The following is a 21,459-nucleotide window of genomic DNA, read 5'->3' as shown; positions in this document are numbered from 1 at the left end:
TACGTTAACAGATTTATAATCCAAACATACATACACAGGCATATATAAATCCTACTGAATTATGCATATGCTTCCTCCATCAAGAGTTACTGCATCATTTCCAGATCTAAAAGTTCATGGTTTATAAGGAAGGAAGCACAAAGGCCTGAGGGCATGCTGCCAGAAAGGAATCACTAAAAAAAAAAAAAAAAAAAAAAATCTTAGAGTGGAGTTAGATGTATGTAGTTGGAAATATTGTTGGAGGGAGGTGGGGCAATCATATAATTTTTATGATTATGATAGGGCATGGCACAAAACTATGAAGTTTACTATAAAACATAAAAATGCATTACATGCAAAAATGAAAACTGTGGAAGGTGCTTTTTGCAAATTCTGATTTGGAAATTATCCCTATGAAGAACTTAGGAGTGAGCTACAGTTGAAGAACAAAAAGATACTGCAGTTTTTCAGGTCTAAGGAAAACCTTTCTGAGACTGGATTCATATTCACATTTTAAACCAAAACAGTCTTCATAGACACAATGAAACAGACAATGAACTCTTAAGGACTGCTGATTTATGAAATCAAGTTCACAATGCTGCTTAGGAGGAAATCATGCTCTGACATGTAAATGTTATAGCTCCAGGACACATCAGATGAAACCAAAGCTGCTCATTAAGAACTAAGATGTTCCTAACAGCAAAATGCTTGTAAAATAGACAAAAACTTCAGCTTCTGTAAGAAAGATGCCAGCTCCAACATATTACACTGTTCTAGAAGACAAGAGGATGAACTGATTCTTTGAATGTGGAATGGCAAAGGAAATAAATGATCAACTGGTGTCTGAGACACAGCATGTTAACCACAGACAAGTGCAACAGTCACAGCACGCTTGTAACTCCCCAAAAATGCCAAATAACAACAGCATCAGGGTTTGTAGGTGCAAGATTGCTATATAAACATTATGACCACAGTAATGAGATAAATAAAATGCCCCAGAGGCTCTGGAAAACACATCCCAAAAGTTACAGAGCTGAAGTGAATTAAATGTCCTCAACAGCACAGACATCAAGGCACTTAAGAGCTTGTACAAGAAAGTCACAGCTGAAACGAAGGTAATGGTTTTGATATGGGCATAGAGATAACCTTGTGCAAGTTCCAGAGTTTGCTTCAGTTAAAAATATGTGGTAAAAGGATCAGTTCCCTGATCTTCTACCCGCTTAGGGAAGGTAAGGGCTGTCATTAATGAAGGGGCTCTACTGGACCAGACTAGTCTAGTGGTCCTTAAGATCTAAAAGAGAGATACATAAAAAGGGATATATTAAAGTTACACAGACACTGGCAAGTCACAAGTCACTTCTTCATGTAGCTCCAAGTGAGGGAAGATTTATCATAAAATGTCACATACAATGAACAGAGACGGGCAATGCTACTTGCAAAAACCAACCAAACCAACCAATCAAAAAAACTCCAAGCCTACAAAAGACTGGAGAGAGAGAAAAAAGGCCATTATTGCCCATTAATATACAGCCATTCTCGCTTTCCCTGTAGGGTCTGTGGAAACTGCAGAAGCAAAGACAACACTGGTGTTCAGTGGCATTCTCACTTTAAGGTAGGCTTCCCCAAACCGGCAACTTCATCATCACTGGAACAAAATTTAGAATCTACCCAACATCCTCACTCTTCCAGTTCTTCCACCAATGTTACTAAAACCAAAAGACCTTCCCCCAGCTCCCTCCTTTTTCCCCATGTAACTTAGATGGAGCAAGATCACATGCGCCAAATCCACGGCAGGCAACAGAAAAGTATTTACGATCCTAAATCAGGAAAATGACCTAACCACCCAAAAAGCATCAAAACTCAGTTGAACACTGCAAAAGCAAAGTTATTACCTCCAGAAACAGGTATTTATTCCATAACAATGCTTCATTTTAAATGCTGCTCTTACTAAGGTTTCTCTTTCGGAGGAGGAATGTTCTTGGACACTGAGTGTGTTAAGGACTGCCCTGCACAGCGCGTCTGCACTGGGCACTCTGAGGCTGTCACTGAGCAAGGCCAGGGGCAGCAGTGCACTGAAGAGCACTTTCCTCTGAGTGCTTTAAATGATCACTAAGTGCAACAGCATTTTAAAGAAATAGATGTGTAGTTAAAGGCACCTTAATGCCCACACAGTGCCTATAATCAACTTGGGCATTACAACGTTATTAACAGCGAAGCAAAGATGGTTTTGAACTACAGGAGAGGAAGAAGAGGTTGGCAAAAAGAATTTACAATTTTCAGGGTAATTTTCTGATTACCTGAAACACAAAAAATGTTGGTATTTCCCCTCTATTTTTCAGAACATTCGTATATTGGAAGCAAAATCCAGTGTTTAAGGGCAACATTTCTGACAGAATTTCACAGAAGCATCAGAACAGAGCCCTACAAAAAAAAAAGCTTCACTGCAGACTTCACTAAACGGAGGTTACTGACTCCGTAATAGAGTAACAGCCACAAGAACGAAGGGTTACTGCTTAAGTTATAGTCTTAAAATCGTCATGTACCTCATAAAAAGGCGCATTTTAGGCTAAGTCATGTAAATACCCTCAGTGTTTTTCTTGGCCCATTTTTCCCCCCTTTTAGCTCCTAAAATAATTCTGCCAAACAGTTTCTTATACGCTGTTCCTTGCCTGGGTTGTACACCAATTTCACAAGTTCACCAATTCCATAAGCTTGCAAGCTCAGGCCTCTCTCTCTCTCCATGTTTAGGGGATTTTCAGTTTTTTGTATACTTTGAAGTGACAAGAATCAATCCTCTTCTTCAGCAGCACTTTTCGTTTCATAAGCAAGGGTAAAAATCCCCAAATACTAAACAGACTTGAACAGCAAGTATTCTCTTTAGATCTCATTCCGACAGTGATGAACAGCTGGTGAGAAATGTTTTTTCACTGTCTTTCTAAATTAACAAAACTTAAGATTTTTTTTTGTGTGCCCCACAGAATGAGTAAGATTCATTCACCTCATTTTAGCCACCCCTAAACAATTTACAATAATGTTGGATATATTGGTATTTTTTGTTCTACAACAAGAGGTAAGGACCTTCAACAGCCCATTCACCCCATCTAATGATCCTATCTGAAGGTACATCTTAGGAGAAGCCAGTGAAGTCTCTGGAGGCGCTCCTCTCTCCCCATGCTGGCTCAGGTGGCTTTGCCAAAAGATGACAAAATAAGTACTAAGTGTCAGAACAGCCAGGAGAAAACACAATCCCCTCTTGCATTTCCTCTTGGGAGGGTGTCTTTTGGGTGAAAGAGTCACACTTCTGATTGTTCTGAAGAACAATCCTTACTGCGGAAGATTCAAGGCAAGGGACAAAGGAAACTGACAGCCATTTCACACAAGCTGCTGTGACAAACCTGGAAACTGGAATGGAATAAGGCAAGTGAAGCAGTCAGGAAAATAGAAGCCATTAGCTTGTGTACAAAGGCTTGCAAGACATGGAAAAGCTGAATAAAAAGGCCAAGATGGAAGGAGGCTTGTGTCATGAAAACACCACTGTCTTTTTATGGCGAAGATAAATTACCTTTTCCCAGAGGAAAGCAATATAGTAAATTTAATCCACCCCGGAGAATCAATTAATAGATTACTGTACAGGAAAGCTCTGTTTCAGGTGTAGTAGATCAGTATTAATAAAGGGCTGTTCAAGTGTCCCCACTGAAAGGGCTATGAAGGGAAAGTGGAGACTGGAAGGTGACCAAAATAGCAAAACTTGGGACCAGGTAATAAATAAATAAATGCATTAGCATACATAAATAAATTCATTCATACTGGCACATAATACCATGTTAAAATATGCTGCCAAAACAGTAACTCGTGAAGGTTTCAAAGAAAATCACTGAACACAAACCCAAGCGCTCCAGCAGAGGTCTAAAAGCTTCATGTCTTTGGCCCACTGCAGACTTGAGGCTGTTAAAATACTTCTCCACCTTTTTCATTGTTTTTTTACAAGATCTGCAGACATCTAAGCAACTAAAGACTTTATATATGCATTTACACTTATATGTATATCATTACACTTTGGCATTAAAGCAGAACTGCAGACCAAATTTACAATACAGACTTTTTACTCTATCAACAGATATATGCCATAATATAAATTGTTGACTTAAACTTAACTGCCGCAGACTCTGGCAGGCAATAAAATAACAGAGGAGACTGGTGTTTAAAAGTACAGAACATGATCATCCTTCCAGTTCTGAAGAAGAAATACCTTAGGATTTTATAAACAGAGTTCCTAAAGGTTTCACTTTGTTTTGATGCAAGAGTACACAAATCCTACTAAAACGCAACAGTCTGCATATTTCAATCTAACAAACAGAGCCAGACATTAGGGACGACAGAAGCACAGCAGTGAAGTTTTCGCAGACTTGACCACACCAGAACACAACCCCAAGGCACCTACTTTACCCCTGTACAGTCAGATAGGTGCTGCCAGGCTAAAGCCCCTGCCTCCACGTGTGAACACACAGCCCCACAGCTGAACACGTTTCTCCAGGGTCCTCAAGGTTTCTCACAGGCCTCGGGCCATGGTGCTCAGTGCTGGCTCACAGCCATCTGCACTGGGGCCTCGGCCAGGATGCTCCGCTGCTCACAAACCCGAGGGCAGGGGACAGAGCGCAGCCCGGGGTCACTGTGCTGTGAGCAGGGGCACAGCCAGCACAGGGCTCCCCCAGAGCAGGAGCACCCCTGCAGCCCCATCAGCACAGCCTCAAGGCCCGAGGATCAGCAGGAACTCTGCAAGGACCCTGGCAGTGCAGCCACGGAGTCACAGCACCATTCCGCCCCAGGAAGAGTAAGGTCATCAGGTCCCTCTGTAACTACGGCCAACATGAGATCATACATTCTCTTCCCACAGCCTTGTGCTTCACTATTCTAAACTGAGCCTGTGGACAGCAGCCTTCTCAAATCCGTGAGCCCGGCACAGAGCCGTGCAGTGACCTGCATAAAGCAGCTCTTTGGTAACACAGCTGGGGTGATCACAGAACCACAGTGCCCTAATGCAGGTCAGGCACACACCGAGGGCAAACCAAGGGGCAGCAGGCTGCAAAGCCAACTTCAGCTCTGGTATTGTTTAACTTCTAAATGCTCGACTCCACACCACAGATGGGGCTTTTACAGAGCCTTGTTATTGGTCTTCTTGGCATTTTCCATCTTGTTCAGGGAAAGGGAAGGGGTAAAACAGAGGAACAGGATAAACACACCTGAGAAAGCAGACACTCCACTGCATGGTGCTTCAGAGATGCACTTGGCTGCCAACAGCTCGTATGTACGCCGGACTACACCAGAGCTCAGAAATTAGGCTCCAGCTTTAATAGTCATTTTGTGGCAGTATTAAGATACTACTGTTAAATAGCTCACTTTATCTTAAATACGTCTGTTGTCTTCCAGCTGAAGAGATAGATTCAGTGCTCTTTCCTTGCACACTGCAATGCAGAGAATTAAACCTCTTCCTTTTCTTATAAATGACCTCATCATATATTCTACAATTTAACCTTGATCTTTGTTTTAACAAACAGTAAATATATCTGCTCCTCTTTAAGCAGATTTTCTCCCTTTTGTTACCTCCAATTTTAATCCTCACTCTTTCTTCTCCCATTTACTCTTTGGTTTTCATTTTTAGTTCTCTGTTATTTCCATGTATGCTCCTTGTCTGTAATTTTGTTTTCACTAATTCTATACTCTGCCTACAATAATTTCTCATCAATGTACCTCTTTCTTAGGCATAAAGGATGACCTTCACTGCCCCAGGTTATTTGTGAAAGTTAGCTGAGGAGGTAGGTTATGGCAGCATAAATACAGACTTCTCTCCTAGTGAAGTGTCCCCTTGCAAGACCCAGCTGGCACAGAATGTTTCAGGTTACACCTGTGGGCTACAACCTACCTGCATTTTACCTGTAAGCTGAAAAAGCTAAATAAAGCAAAACCAAGCAGCCCTCACACGGCTCAGTATCTGTTCGCTGTAGATCATATAAATACAGGTGAAAATGAGAAGTACGTGTGTCTTTTTTTCCACTCTTACTGAACAACATAAAGACAGTGAATTTTTTGAAGTACCACAAAGTCATTTGTAATGTGGCCATGCCTGATGTCCCTTGAAACAAGCACACATTCCAGCCACAACCAGTTTCACACCTCCCTGTCTTCTGCAGACAGACAAGTTTACGTGTATTATATATATTACTGCCAAAGCAAGGCAACAGAACAGAAATCAACGTCAACTCCTAATGTCTTTAAACACTATCAGTTTCAAGAAAAACAGGCTCAGCTTTTACACGAGAGTCAAAACTATGCTTTTCTATGCTGCTTCCCTCTCAGTATTTGTCGCAGTACTTCCAGAAATGATGAAGAAAGGAGTGCAGTGCTGAAAACTTTTTTCAATTTTCCCAAAAAAATATCAGAAAGCAAGGTAAAACAGGCAAGCCTATTTCAAACTCTTACCACTATTTTGTCTCTTTTGCCACTTCACTGCAATGTCAGTTTACTCTTGTTCACGTGAAGAGAGTTCTGCCCTGGACATACTCGAACTTATTAAAGAAAGAGCTCAAACAAAAATCCTGTCTTTTCTTTGGTAAAATAAAGCAAATGCCAGTTAAATGTAAGGTAGTAGACATTTGTTTAGATTGACAGCTGGGAATTAGACCTCTGAGTTCAGAAAGCCAAATGCTGTATTCCAGGGATGCACAGACTTGCTAGAAAATCTCTTAGGAACAGTTTAACTGCCCAACTATTAGACTTGCAACCACTTAAAACATGGAAGTACTGGGAACTCCACAGATTTTTTTTTTTTTTTTTTTTTAATTTAGAATACATTATGAGAAGCCAGAGATTCATTTATAGAAAACACAGGAACCACTTACAGAATAGTGCAGTTACACCCCCTGTGGCCAGTACAGGCATTTTCCAATACAGGATGCCCTCTTTTTTAAAATTATGGAAACATAAAGGAGACTGCTAAATATTTTAGAGCATTTCGAATTTGTTTTGCAGAAATGAAGACTTTTTGGGACATCTGATTACCGCTTAAGAGTATTTAAAGTGGCAGTACACACAAATCATGCACCTGCTTCTCTGAGTTTGCCTTTCACCTGTTTAGGGCAGGCGTGGTGAGGCCAGGCACCAAAGTCAGAAGTTGCTCCCTCATTATGTTAGGATAGGGTTAATAATTTCTGTTACCACAGAAGCTGGGAATAGAGTCTCAGCTTCACTGCAACCAGGTGTTGCTTTCATTGTTCCAACCAAATCAAGTGTAACTTTTCCTGGGTAATCGGGGTGGGGGGAGAAGGAGAAGATTGGGATGGCTTGTACGTGGAAATGAAGTAGGTCGGGTGAAACTGTACCTAATCATCATAAGACAGATGATCGAATTGTAATGATTGTTGGTAGCTGAACATGAATATTATTTCAAACTAGAATCGTAAAGAAGATATTTACAGAAATTCATGATTGGATGTATACAATAGAACAATGTAGGTTTAACACAGAGTTATGTAGCAGAGGGGTATAATATTGGGGCCTTCTTGGACCCTCGTTGGAGCTGGATTTGCGTTTGTACCCCGGCTCCCAGAGCTCTTCAATAAAGCACCTCATAATCATTCCGATGATTATGCGTTTTCCTCACTAACAATTATTTACAAGTCTCCAAACAATGTCACATGCATTAAAGACCCCCAGTAACAAGCTCCATAACTCTAAGAAACCTTACAGAGATCACGTAATTCAAATAAAATTTTAAAAATTAAGTTTCAAACCGCATGGGCTGATGCTAACTCAACAGGTTGCTAAAAGGAGAGGGAATCATCAGCGTACCACCCGCGCATTACACCTGCGCCCCAGAGGACCGACTGTAGATGCGGCATCTGAAGGCAGGGCTACAGCGTTAGGGATAAAGGCGCACACGGAGCCTTACCAGCCCTGGAGAGGTGCTGCACGTTCCTCATGACCGCCTGGGTGTAGGCCCCTGGCTCGTAGCTGTCCATCTCCCCGGCCACGATGTGCGCGACCCTGGCGGCGCGGCCGCGGATGGCGCCGGCAGCCCGGTCCAGGCCCTCGGCGTCCTGCTCGCGCAGCGCCACGATGCAGCGGTTCACGTCCTCCAGGATGTGGCTCTCTGCAAGAACAAGGCGCTGCTTTAGTACCCCTGAGGCACTCACACACCGCTTACACAGCCCGGCCGGGCTGCCGAATTTACACTGCAAACCTGCGCTGAACCGCCTTGAAGTTCTAACAATTGACTGATTCCTACGGCTCAAAGGCACTGCCATGCTCTCCTATAAGCAACAGCAACAAAAAAATACTGAGCCATAAAGTGTTATAAAAACCACAAAGCCTTACATACCAAGTAAGTATTTGCAAAATAAAGAAGAATTCATTAACGCTGCAACTTTATTGCTGAAACCTTAAGCCACTGGGACATCTTCCATAATGAGATGAGTCTCCGATGACAAACAATTGCCCAACAATTAAACTAACTACTTTTACATCCTTAGGAAGCTCGTGCTAAATGAGCAAACTATCACCCCTCTGTTTCTCTGGATAAAAATTTTTCAACTGGCAATAGTAAAGTCGTATTTGTGCTTACCAAACCATTCTTTGATGCTCAAATACGTAAAAATGGGGGGCGGGGAAAACAGCAGCAGGAAATACAAAGGAGAAAATACTGGTACTAAAGACTGGTCATAAACCAAAGTGTAACAAGCACAAATAAGGATTCAAATCAAGCTAGAGAGAACAGTTATGCAGTATGTTATTACTTACATCTATACAACCAATATTGAAGGACATACTCCCTTTTTTTTCAGGCAAAGTAATGCAAATATAAAATTAAACTTACAGTACAAAGGTAGTATCATAAAATATGGTTTTAAATGATAATATATTTAATACTTTAAAGCTTAAATACTTCATAAAAACTTCCCTATTAGTGCTGGTATTGAATTTCTTTTCCTACAGAGATCTACAATCTGCTTTGTCTCTCAAGAGCCTGTACTACAAGAACATTAGACGTGCACTTTGTGAAGGCGGTAGATCTGCTCCATCTCCAGAAGTACCAGTGAAACTTCCCTTGCACTAAGCCATTAATTAATTCAGAGCTTACAGGTTTCTTGTTAATTCACATGACTGCCATTCTGTACATGAGTATCAAATTAGGTTTTATGTTATCCAATAAATTAGACAATCACAGTAAGTTGGGCAGATAAAACACACCATTAGGTAATCCTAAACTACTACCTGGGTCTGGCACGACTACCTTGGGATTCTGCCTATGCAAAAACCTATGAATTCTGGTTCAGTTTATGAAATGGCTGCATCACGGAATGTCTCTGTAAACATAAATCATCCTTCTCCTCAGCTCCATGTCACCACCTGCATGGTGTGCAGAAAAAGAGGAGTTTAGCAATGCTGACTTTGTCAGCACTGCGTGTTCACCATGTGCACATCTGGCAGCTGCACCCATGGACTGATGGGTCCATGGCAGCTACCTCAGCTCCTTCAGTGTCAAACACAACACATCCAGCTGGAAACAAGGGGCCAAAGGAGCAGGTGCATAAAGATGTTCCAGGTTCTAACCTGTGCTGTACAGATTGTATCTCACCTTTCCTTTCCCAGCCGTCTCTTCCTGTGTGCTTCCACAGGGGAAAGCTTCCAAATAAACCAGTTTGCCAATATGCACAATGACGGATATAGAGGTCTGACGTGCACGGAATGCAGGAGAAACAACTAAAAAACCCCACTTCTGCTGCCACAGTTACATCCAAAATGAAGCAGTATGGGCCACCAGTGTATTAGTTTTAATACTGTCCGTGTATTAGTAAAGACAATGACAGAATGGATAGTACAACCACCACTTTAAGGGCCTTGCTGTGAAGAATACACTGCTTTTTACTGTCCAGCAAAGGCAGCAATTAAAGGGCTTAATCCTGTGTAAACAGAAAGACGTGGCTCTTCCAGGACTACCAAGCAAAATCTCCATCATGGAAAAACCTGGTTATTTCATATGACATGAATCTCAGCATGAAAAAACCAAAACTGCACATGGCCTCATGGACATACCGTGTGAATGGAACACATGACAAAAAGCTCCCAGTTCCCCAACCCTTCAAAGAGATGTTACAAACAACACTTACGGAGCAGCAAACTTGACAGCGGATGCTCAAGAGAAATGCAGTTAAACCTGTATGTTGTAAGCCTGAGATTCCCATCAGCAGCTTCCTTCCTAACTGGCAAGACTACTTCTGAACCATTTTGGAATTGGATTTAAATTAGACTGTGATGTATGCTCTCAGATACTGTATTTCAAAGATGAACAAGAAGCACACAGATTTTATGAATTTTGTATCGTCCATCCAAGTCATACTAGAAAAGCAGTGCAACAGCTTTTCCTGCTCCATCCGCCCATGGCCGCACGTCAGGGGTCACAGGGAAGCTGCCCAATGCCATCTGTGTATCCCACACTCCCAAAGCCTTGGCAGCACGGCACCGTGTGCACTCTGCACACACAAAAATCCCAAGTGGGCCTGTCCCCAGCATGGGCACTGCCCAGAGCACAGGCTGGATAACCACAGCCAACAAAGCAGCCTCTCACCAGGTTCTGAAGCTCTTCCCAAGATGAGGTACTTCCCAATCAATACAACTTTGCTTAACTTCATTTTCCCAAGGCACAAGTGAGCCTTTACATTTGCCTTAGGAGAGCTAATAGAAAAGAAAAGCAGCGGCACTGGTGACAGTCCAGCTGAGATTGTCTTAGCCTCTGTCTTTCTTACAGATATACTTCCTCCTCCTATACCGAATGCATTAGGTCAACTTTTGATTTTCAGCCAAGTATTTTACTTTCCAAAGCAGAAAAGGAAGATTAGGATGATGGACCACCTCTTTGTCATGAGTCAATGTCTAGCAGAAGAGTTAATTGTAGCAGTGGATTGATAGTTGTTTAAGGAAATTGTCAGATTGCCATGGTTGCCACAGCAATTATCATGGGCAGTGCACTGCACCTTCTGATTTCCCTCTGGAGACTTCGGTGTTAGTCCAAAATGGCCAAAAATTATATCTCAGCTGAGCTAACCGATGGCTAATAAAGTTGTCTGACAAAGCCATGACTCAGACTGTCTCTGGGACAAAATCAATAGCTCTTCCTCTGCATGTCATCTAAGAAAGACAGGTGATGCCCTTCCACTCCACTTGGCACTGATAAGGCCTCAGTTGAAGCACTTTAACTAAAGTTTCTCTGCTCAGCTAAAAAAAAAATAAGATTGTGAAATAAATAGAGACATTATGAAAAAAGAAAAGAAAAAAATTACTAGAAATTTTAAAAATGTAGTACATGAAAAAGCATCATAAAATTCATTTTGGTCTCCTGAAGGCCAAGACAAAAAAAAGAAAACATTCTTTTCTGCAAGCCCTAAATCATAAAATTAGGAATGTATGCAATGATAGTCTAGCCAAAAAATTATTTCTATCTTTTCCCATCTGTTGGCATGATAAAATAGGAAGCACAGAAACTTTGTACGGAAAGTCTGCTTCCCTTCAGATAACTCCTATTGCCTGGGCATGGTACCTTAGAGTGCTCATCAGAAAAGGATTGCAAGTTTTCCAATAATGGCACTACTAAGTATGGCAAACGACATGCTCCCACAGGCTCATCATGCTTTGATGAACTCCAGAAAGATATCTGACATCAAATAAATGGTAAGAACATCCATACTTAGATTTAGCAAGTTTTGGTGCCAAAGTTAAGAGAACAAAGCAGCTAAGCAGAGAGTGCAAGTCCCGTTATACAACTCCCTGTTATCACCTTTCCTGTATTCAGACAGAAAAAATAAAGTGTATCTAACTCCCACCTTCTTGCTACATGCCAAAGTTCAGACAATGCTCAAGGCCAAATCTCCATCAGCAATCTTATGAAATAGATTTTCTTGGCACTTGCAGCTCTTTTAATAAAATGTCTATATTCTACAAGCAGGGGAGTGTCTTAGTCACTACTCAGAAATAAAATCACTTGTAAGCACTCAATGTCCAAAGTTCCTGGCATTTTCATGAGAAGAATTTTTAAATTAATAGAACAGTGCAGGAAAATAATTACTTAGAACAAGGAAAATACGTATCCTTTCTTCTCTAATTGTATTAACTATACATTCTTCATCTGCCAAATCTAAGAACCTAAATGATTGTTTCTAATGCTGTTGTTGCTACTCCATCTGACAACACTCATTCTGTCTCAGACCAAGGGTGGCACTGACAGGCAGGGTTCCCAATTATCTGGTATTTAGCCAAATGCATTCACACTTCCAAAATGGTCCAGTTTTAGACACACAGAGCCATAACGTAAGCGTTGAGGTGTCTGCTGTCCTGCTTAAAAGGCAAGGAGCATCCAGAAAGCTCTGGGCTAAAGCTTCACCTCAATTCCTGTAAAAATTATAGAGCCAGACCTCAAGGAAAACACTTCCAGGCAGCAGGACAAGATTATTAGGGAAAAACAGTACTGATTTACTACTGGGGCAAATCAAGCAGGCTCACTGAGGAGCAGGCAGCTGGACAAAGCAGGACAGCTGCTGCTCAGGATGGGGGACGAGGAGACTGGGCCCATTTAAAGGGCAGCCAGAGAACACATCCTGGGCAGCTCTAGAGGTCTGTGGGGTCTGCTCTCGACCCCACAGCCAGCTGACTCATACTCCAGAGGACAGGGCTGACACCCGGGCCAACCCTGACAAGCTGGACAAATAATAGACAGGAAAGCAAAGGGAACTTGGGATCTGATAAAAGGGGAAAAATAGTTTCTCCATTATGAGCATGGGGAAACATTTGAAGAAACTCCCTATGAAGACCAGAAATTAACTGATGCAGACAAGTGGGTGCAAATGCTGTTGTTCCTAAGTGTTACAGAAAATGAATTTATTATTCTTTTGTGGCAGACATTTTCAGCACTGTTTACCTATAACCTCCCTCTGGAAAGAGGAATTGTGATTCCAAGAAAGATCAAGCACATACATGAGAAGCCTCCTGAGTTAACATGTATGCCTCATGTTAATGGGACAGATTTTCCTGAAGGAACATGTCTATAAAATCTGCCAGGCTGGTCCAGGAAACTGCAGGCTAACTTGGAAAAAAAAGGTAAAATCCAGGAGTATCCAGTACCACAGGACGTAAGACAGAAACATGGTGTCTGTCTCTAGCAGTGAGCTGGAGGCTGCAAGCCAAAAGCCAGAAGACAACAGAAGGGAAAGGATGGAAGATGACTGTGAGGAGAGAATAGAGGGAATAGCATAAAGGTGTCCCCCTAGGCAATGTTCTTCAGGATCTACCATTATCTGTGCAAGGCCCTACAGATTATTTTTCAAGGAAAAGAGACACGACTTTTCATGTTTTTACAAACTTCAACCTGTAGTCTGAAACACTGGCTTCAGTTCTGTTCCCAGAAAATACTAACTGAAGTGTATATTTCTTCCTGATTTTACCTTAGGGTGAACAAAGCATTGATTGAGTTGGCAGCATCTCCTTAAGGTTTTCATTCACATATGCATGAATGAATCTAAAATGTCAGTATCTAAACTCACAAAAGCTAAACAAAAAAACCACAAACAAAAAACTCACAGGAAAAAACCATCAACAAAAACAACCCAATCCACACGGTAAAACCAAGCCCACCCAAAATTCTCTGCCACATCACCACCTAAACAGCAAGAAAGTATAAAAATCTCTTAAATAAGTATCTACTAATTACAGAGTTGGCAGCCCAAAATTATCAGTTTAACTAGCTGATAAAGGTTTCAGATTACAGAAAATTTCTCTCCCTGCATGAGTGAGAACCTTACAGTAATATTAATCCTTTCCAGAGTTTAATCTCTTTCCCTCACTCCTTTTAACGTGAATACAATAAGATTTGGTTGGTTTGAGAAGCTAACTGCTTCTGCTTCAATCCTTGCCCTCCATTTTGTGAGCACAAAATCCAGCCTACAGACAGGTTTCAGGATGGTCGGCATCCAGATGTATTCCAGCACCTTGGGGAAATGCAGGAAGCTCCAGCTCAGACTCTCGGGTGTTTCAGTGCCTCTCCTCTCCTAAAGCTTTACACAAGCCAAGCTCCGAGAGCGCTGAAAACAGGGAGTCTCCTGTAGAAGCACACAGGCCAGCCCGGATCTAGGTAAGGATCTGCAGAGAGTACAGGCAGATAAGACAACCACAAACATGAGCACTGGGATAGGACAGAGAGAAAGGGAAGCCACAAAAAGCAAAAATGCCCACCTATGCAGCTGGGCAGCGGTCACTTGTCCATCTGCAGAGCTGAGCTGTTCCCTGGGCTGCACGCCCAAGGAAACACTTCCCTCCAGGAACAAGCAGGGGTGACTCGTACTCACAGAGCCACGGCCCAGCCCCTCCACTTGGCCCAGTCCTCTTAAACACACCCTTCTTATGTCAGCTGAAGACATTACTGATTCTAGAACAATCCACCTCGTCCTCCACACCCACCTGTAAAGGTCTGCAAGGACCTGGGCCTCAGAGATGCCCATTTCTCTTCTCTGGCTACAATCACCTAAGAACACTTCGCTCTGTTTTTATTTTAATCCTACAGGAGATGGGTCATACTTCCCCTCTAATTTACAGAGGCAACATAGAATTTTTTATGTATTAATACTCTGCAACATGCTGCTGACTCTGCAAAACCAGAAGGGAAAAACAAGGAATTGGAAATGGTAGCAGGACAGGAGAGAGGAGACAATGAAGAGTAAATAAAATAGAGCATTCCTGTTTAATCCTTAGAAATCACAAACTGGGCTTGCAATATACCCTCCCAGTCCTTTTCAACTGATACTAAATTCCAGAATGAACACAGCAAATTTCATTCAGACTAGCCATGCCTCAGCTATGAACCTCAGTAATTGTTATGTTGATAACCCAGGTAATTATGACGTTAATAACAATTCTCTCCTAGAAGAACATTCTCTTCACCAAAGTAGCTATAACCAAAAAGAGAGAATTTCTTCCAAGAGGGTAATTCACCTTCTTAACAGATTCATCAACTTCAACTTCATGAATTACAATGGAAATAAACCCCTTCAACCTTCATTTGGCCACATTAATAACAATGACCAGAACGCCATTTGGCCAACGGGAGGCAGTAAACTTTTTTCTGTCAAAACCAGACTAGGAAAGCTTTTTCTGTCTCAACTACAGAAGGGAGACTGATACTTCAATGTGCAGTTATTTATGTCGGAATTCTCATTGTACACGAGCAACCTGGACTAGCTGATGGTGTCCCTGCCCGAGGCAGGGGTCTGGAACTAGATGGGTTTCAAGGCCCCTTCCAGCCTTGACCACTCTATAATTCTACGATCCCCTAAATCTGCTCACAAATGTGGGGACAGATAAAAAGTCCCCATTTCCTCTTCCATAGCAAGTTCTACTTCAACTAACCTGCTTTATACACCCAGCTTTGCTAAATTGCTCCGAAGGTACCTAATAGTGTATTAGGTGTAAATATTTCATTTAAAGTGCTTCCAGACAGATCCAAGAAGCCATGAGGTCATCAGCAGACATCCTTCTCCTCTGACAATGCTTTTTAGGTATTTAAATTTTAGTGAATGCAACTGCCACGTAATCTTAATTCTGCATTAAAAGGTTAACTGACTCTGGGTTTTCACTTCTCCAGTGGGAGGCTGGTAAATGAGCAGTGAGAGTCAAAATGAAGCTGCTGAGGACTGGGGCGGGAGAGATGGGAAATCACTGCAAGGATAATGGGATTCACCAGAATAAAGAACTCTAAGAGGTTGTTCTTGGTCTGAATACAATACAGAGCCAGCTGTGAGCAGCAGGATGGACTAAACCTTCAGATACCTTCCAACCACAATGGCTTTAGGATTCTGTGACAGAGAGGGAAGAACAGTAACAACTGCCAGCCAAAAAAGAGCATGGGCATACCAGGCTCCCCAAATGACAGGAACACGCCTCTTCCACATCAGCAAGGTCTTTTACAGACTTTGACATACAATTGTTCAGAACATTTGCCACCGACTGGCAGCCTTAACTTAGGCGCTTCTTTTGAGCTTGTTATCTCAGACATAATAATTACTTTTCACTCTTCATTTTAGCTACTGGATAATGGAGAATTATTTGCCTTAAAAAATCCTGTCACATTTTCCCTTTAGTATATGGCAGGCAGCTCAAAAATTACACAGGATAACCATTTTCTTTATACTCACTCTGGGCCTGCTCTCTTCATTTCCAGCAGCAATGCACAGCCAGAGAATTCATTATTCTCCTCAGAACATTCTCTCTCAAAAAAAATACAGCAGACAGTTTCCCTTTCTGTCACTTTTATAAACCTCAGGTAAAAATTCTGGAAGGTTTCTTTTTCCAGGAGATGAACTACAGAAGGGGAGAGACTTTTCCTGGCAATTTGCTCCTTTATTTCTTCACCGCCATTGTTTTTGCAGCAGCCTGCTGAAACTGTCTACAGGACAATGCTGAACTACAGGAAAGCATTCTTCTTCAGCACATAAGCAGAGGACTGCGTCACATTAAAAATGCTCCACAAGCCTTTGCTTGGTATTTTGTGCCTCACGTGCCTGCTTGTTTTCAATGCAGAATTGCTTAAACACCCCATTAATTAAAGCAGATAGAAGCTACAAATAAAGAAAAAATAAAAAACAAAGTTGTATTCTCAATGCTATGAAATTTAAGATTCAATTTTCCATATCATTTGCTCTGCCAAAAGGGAAGAACTGAAGTCTGCATTTTTATTGCCCTAGGTGAAATATGAGCTGGCCCTAAACAGGGCATAAATAGATTTGTTTTCTGCCCTTCTGTGGCTGGGAAACAAAAAATTTACTGTTGCTTTCTAAATTTTGTATTCAGAATCCAAATCTAGCTAAAATATTGCCTAACTTCATGAAATTATCTCTTAAAAACTCAGAAAGGCCTTGATAAATCATAGATCTTTCAGTCTAAAATGGCAAAAGCAATGTTCTCTGAGTAAGGGTTTATCTGAAGGAATTAGTTTATGCCAGGAATTACACTGAGACTTATCTCATTGTAAATGAAAAGCCTTTGGAAGAGAGAAATACCCAGCCAGATTACAGTGAAATAGTTCATAGCACCTATCTTACAAATCAATGCATAGCTGATAACCTAGTTCATGATTTCAGGGCAAATGCTACAGAATGAAGAGCTGGCAATCTTCTCAGTTTGGACCAATCAGCAGAAGAAGAAATTTGCAATTACTAGGGAATGTTCAATGTCTGTCTTTGCATCAGCTGGAAGTTTGAACAATTTGTCACCTTCTAAAGATTTCATTTCCTCGGGAGGGGAGAGGAGAGAATTAACAAACTTGATAATATATCGATTTCCTTCTGTGAGATCAGGGGTGTGAAACTGGAGAGCTCTGTGTTACCTGTTCCACAGTGTGTGCAACAAAGCAGACTACCATGTTAAATGGTGGCTAGTTCATTGGTCTGCAAAATATTGTTAAAAGATAATAGCCATCTGCCACGCCGAGAGAATTGCTCAGGTGAAAATACTGAGTTTATGATAACATTCTTTTGTTAGTTATCCACCTGCTATAGTAAGCATGTGATCAACACCTAATAACACTTTTCAACATCTAATAATACTTTTTGATGCAACAACCAATGCACAGAGGGGCAAGGGTTAACAGATAAAAAACATTTCATTGACAAGAGACAATTGGGGTAGAAAACTCCCAAGTCTCCCTACAGAAATGGTAACTTAAGCTGTGACAAACTTGTCAGTTTTCCTAGTGGATGGGCACTCCTTTTACAAATTGTGCTGTTTGCAGTTAAAAATTTACCTCTCACTTGCAGAGAAAGGCTGCCTCTTCATTAGATCAGTTTTCCCACTGAAGTCTAAGCTGGTACCATTTTTGCTTTTGGTGGAAGACAAGTGCTGCCGCTGGCTGCTTTTCAACTTGTTTGGGTTTCGCAGGACCTAAGTTTGGGAGGTGTGTTTTGTTTTATGTTTTCTTACACTACCATCAAACCAAGTTTCTGGGACTAAAACTGAGGTATCTGCTAAACTTACACATAACAGAAGTCAGGGCGTAAGTGAGACTTCGTGCACCCTACATACTCAAGGAGAAGTCTCCTTGATTTCACGCTTCCTTTTCTCTCCCCCAAGTGCTAAGGGTTCCCAGCTTTGTAGCAAACAAGCACACGTGCTATCCGGCTGCTGCAGGTCCCAAAGGTAGGCTGCCTTTGGATTAAGAAAACCTCACTGGTATACCAGTGCATGAGAACAGGCTCACAAGAGGGGACCTTCAGGGAACACCTCACATTCAACAATCATTTTGCTCACCTTCTGCACACATACAAGTCTGTTTTCTCACGTTTCATTTTGAAAGGACAGATTTGACATGCTGCTTGCAGTAATAAAAGCATACTCCAGTTTCAGAACTACAACACAGCTGTAGTACCTGCTGTCCCAGACAAAGATTTTGTATCTTATCCTCACAACAGAGTCCTGCATTCTGCACCACAGTAGCACTGTCACCTCAAACTCTTAATGCCATTGACCAAAATCTTCCCTTATCTTTTGGCTGTGCTTATTTTCATACCAGTTCTTGGGAACACTCGTGTATGTTTCCAGTAGGCCTCATTACAAAAAGCAAGCAAATCAATTCCTGCAAAGCTGCACAAAATCATTAAAAGCCACTGCCACAACTGCAGCTGGAAAGCCATTAGCAAGCAGCCCTTTAGGAAATAAACACAGAAAAAATTAATCCAAATCTGCATCAAACCCATGCATCTTAGAGCATGCCTCGAAGGCTGCCAAATCTCAACTCAGCCAAATCCCATACACAGTCAATTCCAAATGCATCAGCCATCAAAACTTCTGAGGAAGATGACAGTAGTTTGCAAAGCTTGTGATGAGAAATGAAGCTCACAGCAAACAAGGTCTCAGCAACAACTTACTGAAATTCAGTAACAACAGAGCAGGAATTCAGTACAAAATTTCAGTTTCTGAATGGAAACCTCCAGTCATCAAAAGGTCAAGTCCACTGCTGAACTGCACCACCCAGCTCCTCAGTCCTGCCTACCTGCTTAGTGACTTCATACATCCCATTCACTCTTACCCTCTACAGCTGTCCAGAAGTTTACCACTAAAATGTTCCCATAACTTCACTAACAAGTGCAGAAAATCTTGATTTAGAAAATACAAATTTCAAATAGCAGGTTATCATGGGCCAACACTTGCCAGAATGGTTCCCAAAATCAGCCTGTGGCCCACGGCAAGATCCAGTGGCAAGGACATGGCATATCTAACCAAGCAGCCAGCCCCTAAAAACACATCCACCGCCTAACAAGTGTAACACACCATAATGTTTGCCCTTGGGTCTAGGCCAGGAGTGCTGCAAGAGCAATTTGCATTTAAACTAGTGTATCAGGACTGTATCCATGCTTCTGAGGCAAGGATACAGGACATGGATATCCAAGAGAGGCAGGAGACAACACGTGATTTTCAGTTAAAGCAAAATGGATCCCTGACATCAACAAATCTCCAGGAAGAAGGCATTCCTCTAAAGAGAACTGAAAATGACTCATTGATCTATGCCTTGTGACACACAGCGTATGAAGTTCTATTTATCTTAATAACAGAGTAAGAAAACCATGGTGGTAGTTTCTGAGGCAGTTGGGAGGAATCAGGGCAATCAGAAAGCTGTGTTTAGTATTTCTGCTGGCAAAGTGGTATAAACTACTGTATAAAAGACAACAGAGAGAGACAGGAATACCACATACTTGAGAAGAGTCCAAGTAGCTCAGCAGAGTAGAAAGCTGTGTATCACAACCTGGAGGCACCAGTGAAGAGTGAGATAAGCACTGCAGCTAACTGTACGCTGGATTTCCAAAACGCTTTCAGCTGCTGTTCCTGGAGAGCTCCGAGCTAGCACAGGGTAAAGGACAGCTCTACTGCTCTTACTCCTCATGGAAGACAAAAACAAGGGGCACAAACGAGCAGACAACTCTGTAAGCCAGCATTTCCACAGGGATTGGCTCTGAAACAGTGTAATTCAGTGCTTTCAAAAGTAATATAAAAGGAGAGTATTAAAGTAAGGAAGGAGGGAATTTTTCTTGTCTTTTCTCATTCCAGGCAGCGAAAGCTGACAACAAAGAACTGAAGATGGTATCACAGCACCAACTGATCAGTGAATTAAGCAAGCCTGTTCAATGTCGATGAACTCAAATGTGTAGTGAAAAAACCCCTGAGCCTATACAAAATATTGACCTATAAATTGGTTACTATAGTAGAGCATAGAAATTTCTGAAGTCAATTAAGAAAACACTAGAAGCACCCTAGCTCAACAGTAATTAAAGGGAAATAATGCTGTGATCTCCCAAAGAATAGGTGGTAGTAAAGATATATCTAAAATGCTGCAAATAGTTCTTGTCCCTAAAAAATAGTTCTTGTCATTTAAAAATACCCATTTTAGTAAGCAGCACTACCAAACCTCCTACTCCTCCACAAGATACATCCCTACATTGTTGAAGTGGCAGCTATTACAATGTTATGGAAGAAGAAGAGATTAAAAGAAAGAGCAGGGAAAAGCAGAGGCTATTCCCAGCGAGGACAAAGCAGCATAATGGTTTTGACAGAATTTCCAGGTGGGTCTTTAACAGCCAAGAGCTGCACCAGCAACAACAACCTTTGCATGCTCAGTGACACACAGATGCAGCTATTAGTCTTGATAAAAAAGGGAAAATTCAAGGCTTTTTTCTTACAAGCCATGGGAGAACTATTAAGAGGGAGCCTGACTACTTAAAGCTTAGCAAATTCATATTTATCCCGAAGCACATTACAGCACGGCTGAACAAACTTGATATAAAAGTTATTGAAATCCAGAGTGTAAATTACCCTCCTCTTGGAACTGTAATTAAATGCATCTCTACTTAGATTCTTATGTTTATTCTCCTACAAAAAGCAAGGCATGGTATTTTGCTATTGCAGGTGCCACAACGCCAGCATGAAAACAGTGAATTTAATCTTAAGTCTCTGAACAGCATCTTGTTGGTTTGGGATTTTTTTTCCCCATGATTTCCGTGGCTATGCTAAGGGTGAATCTGTAACTGGCAATTTTTGTGATGTATTCATCTGCAAACATGCTACATGGACTGGAAAAGTGAACCAGAACTTTAAATCACTGATAGAAAACAAATTATATCAAGAGAAATAAGCGAGACAGAAATCTGAACCATTCCCTTACTCCCTGCCCAAGTATTTACAGTGGATTTTGCAGTTTGAGTGACTTAACTGCCCAGATTGCCATCTTAATGACTGCAACTGTCCAAAGAGGTGTGAAACAGAGCCTGGTAAAAAGCTAAAACTTAATGCTATTAATACTTCTATGCTGAGACCTGGCCTTACCATACGCAGAAGTGCTACTCATCAAGTGCTAGTTTTTTAACACAATAAAAGATGTAGCAATGTCACCAAGTTAAA

At 41.6% G+C, this 21,459-nt stretch overlaps 1 protein-coding gene across 2 annotated transcripts in view; it reads right to left on the bottom strand.

The window, feature by feature from the left end:
- CTNNA3 (catenin alpha 3) overlaps window positions 1-21,459 on the bottom strand; it is a 411,551-nt gene that overhangs the window by 91,277 nt on the left and 298,815 nt on the right. For both annotated transcript variants that reach the window (XM_066324417.1, XM_066324416.1), the window contains exon 12: window positions 7,925-8,125. In XM_066324417.1, coding sequence (XP_066180514.1) covers window positions 7,925-8,125 — 201 coding nt within the window. The remainder of the gene's footprint in view (window positions 1-7,924; window positions 8,126-21,459) is intronic.

Source organism: Sylvia atricapilla, chromosome 8 (genome assembly GCF_009819655.1).
Source record: "Sylvia atricapilla isolate bSylAtr1 chromosome 8, bSylAtr1.pri, whole genome shotgun sequence".
NCBI lineage: Eukaryota > Metazoa > Chordata > Aves > Passeriformes > Sylviidae > Sylvia > Sylvia atricapilla.
The sequence above is the reverse complement of the archived record's forward strand: the minus strand, read 5'-3'. Positions and strand labels throughout refer to the sequence as shown.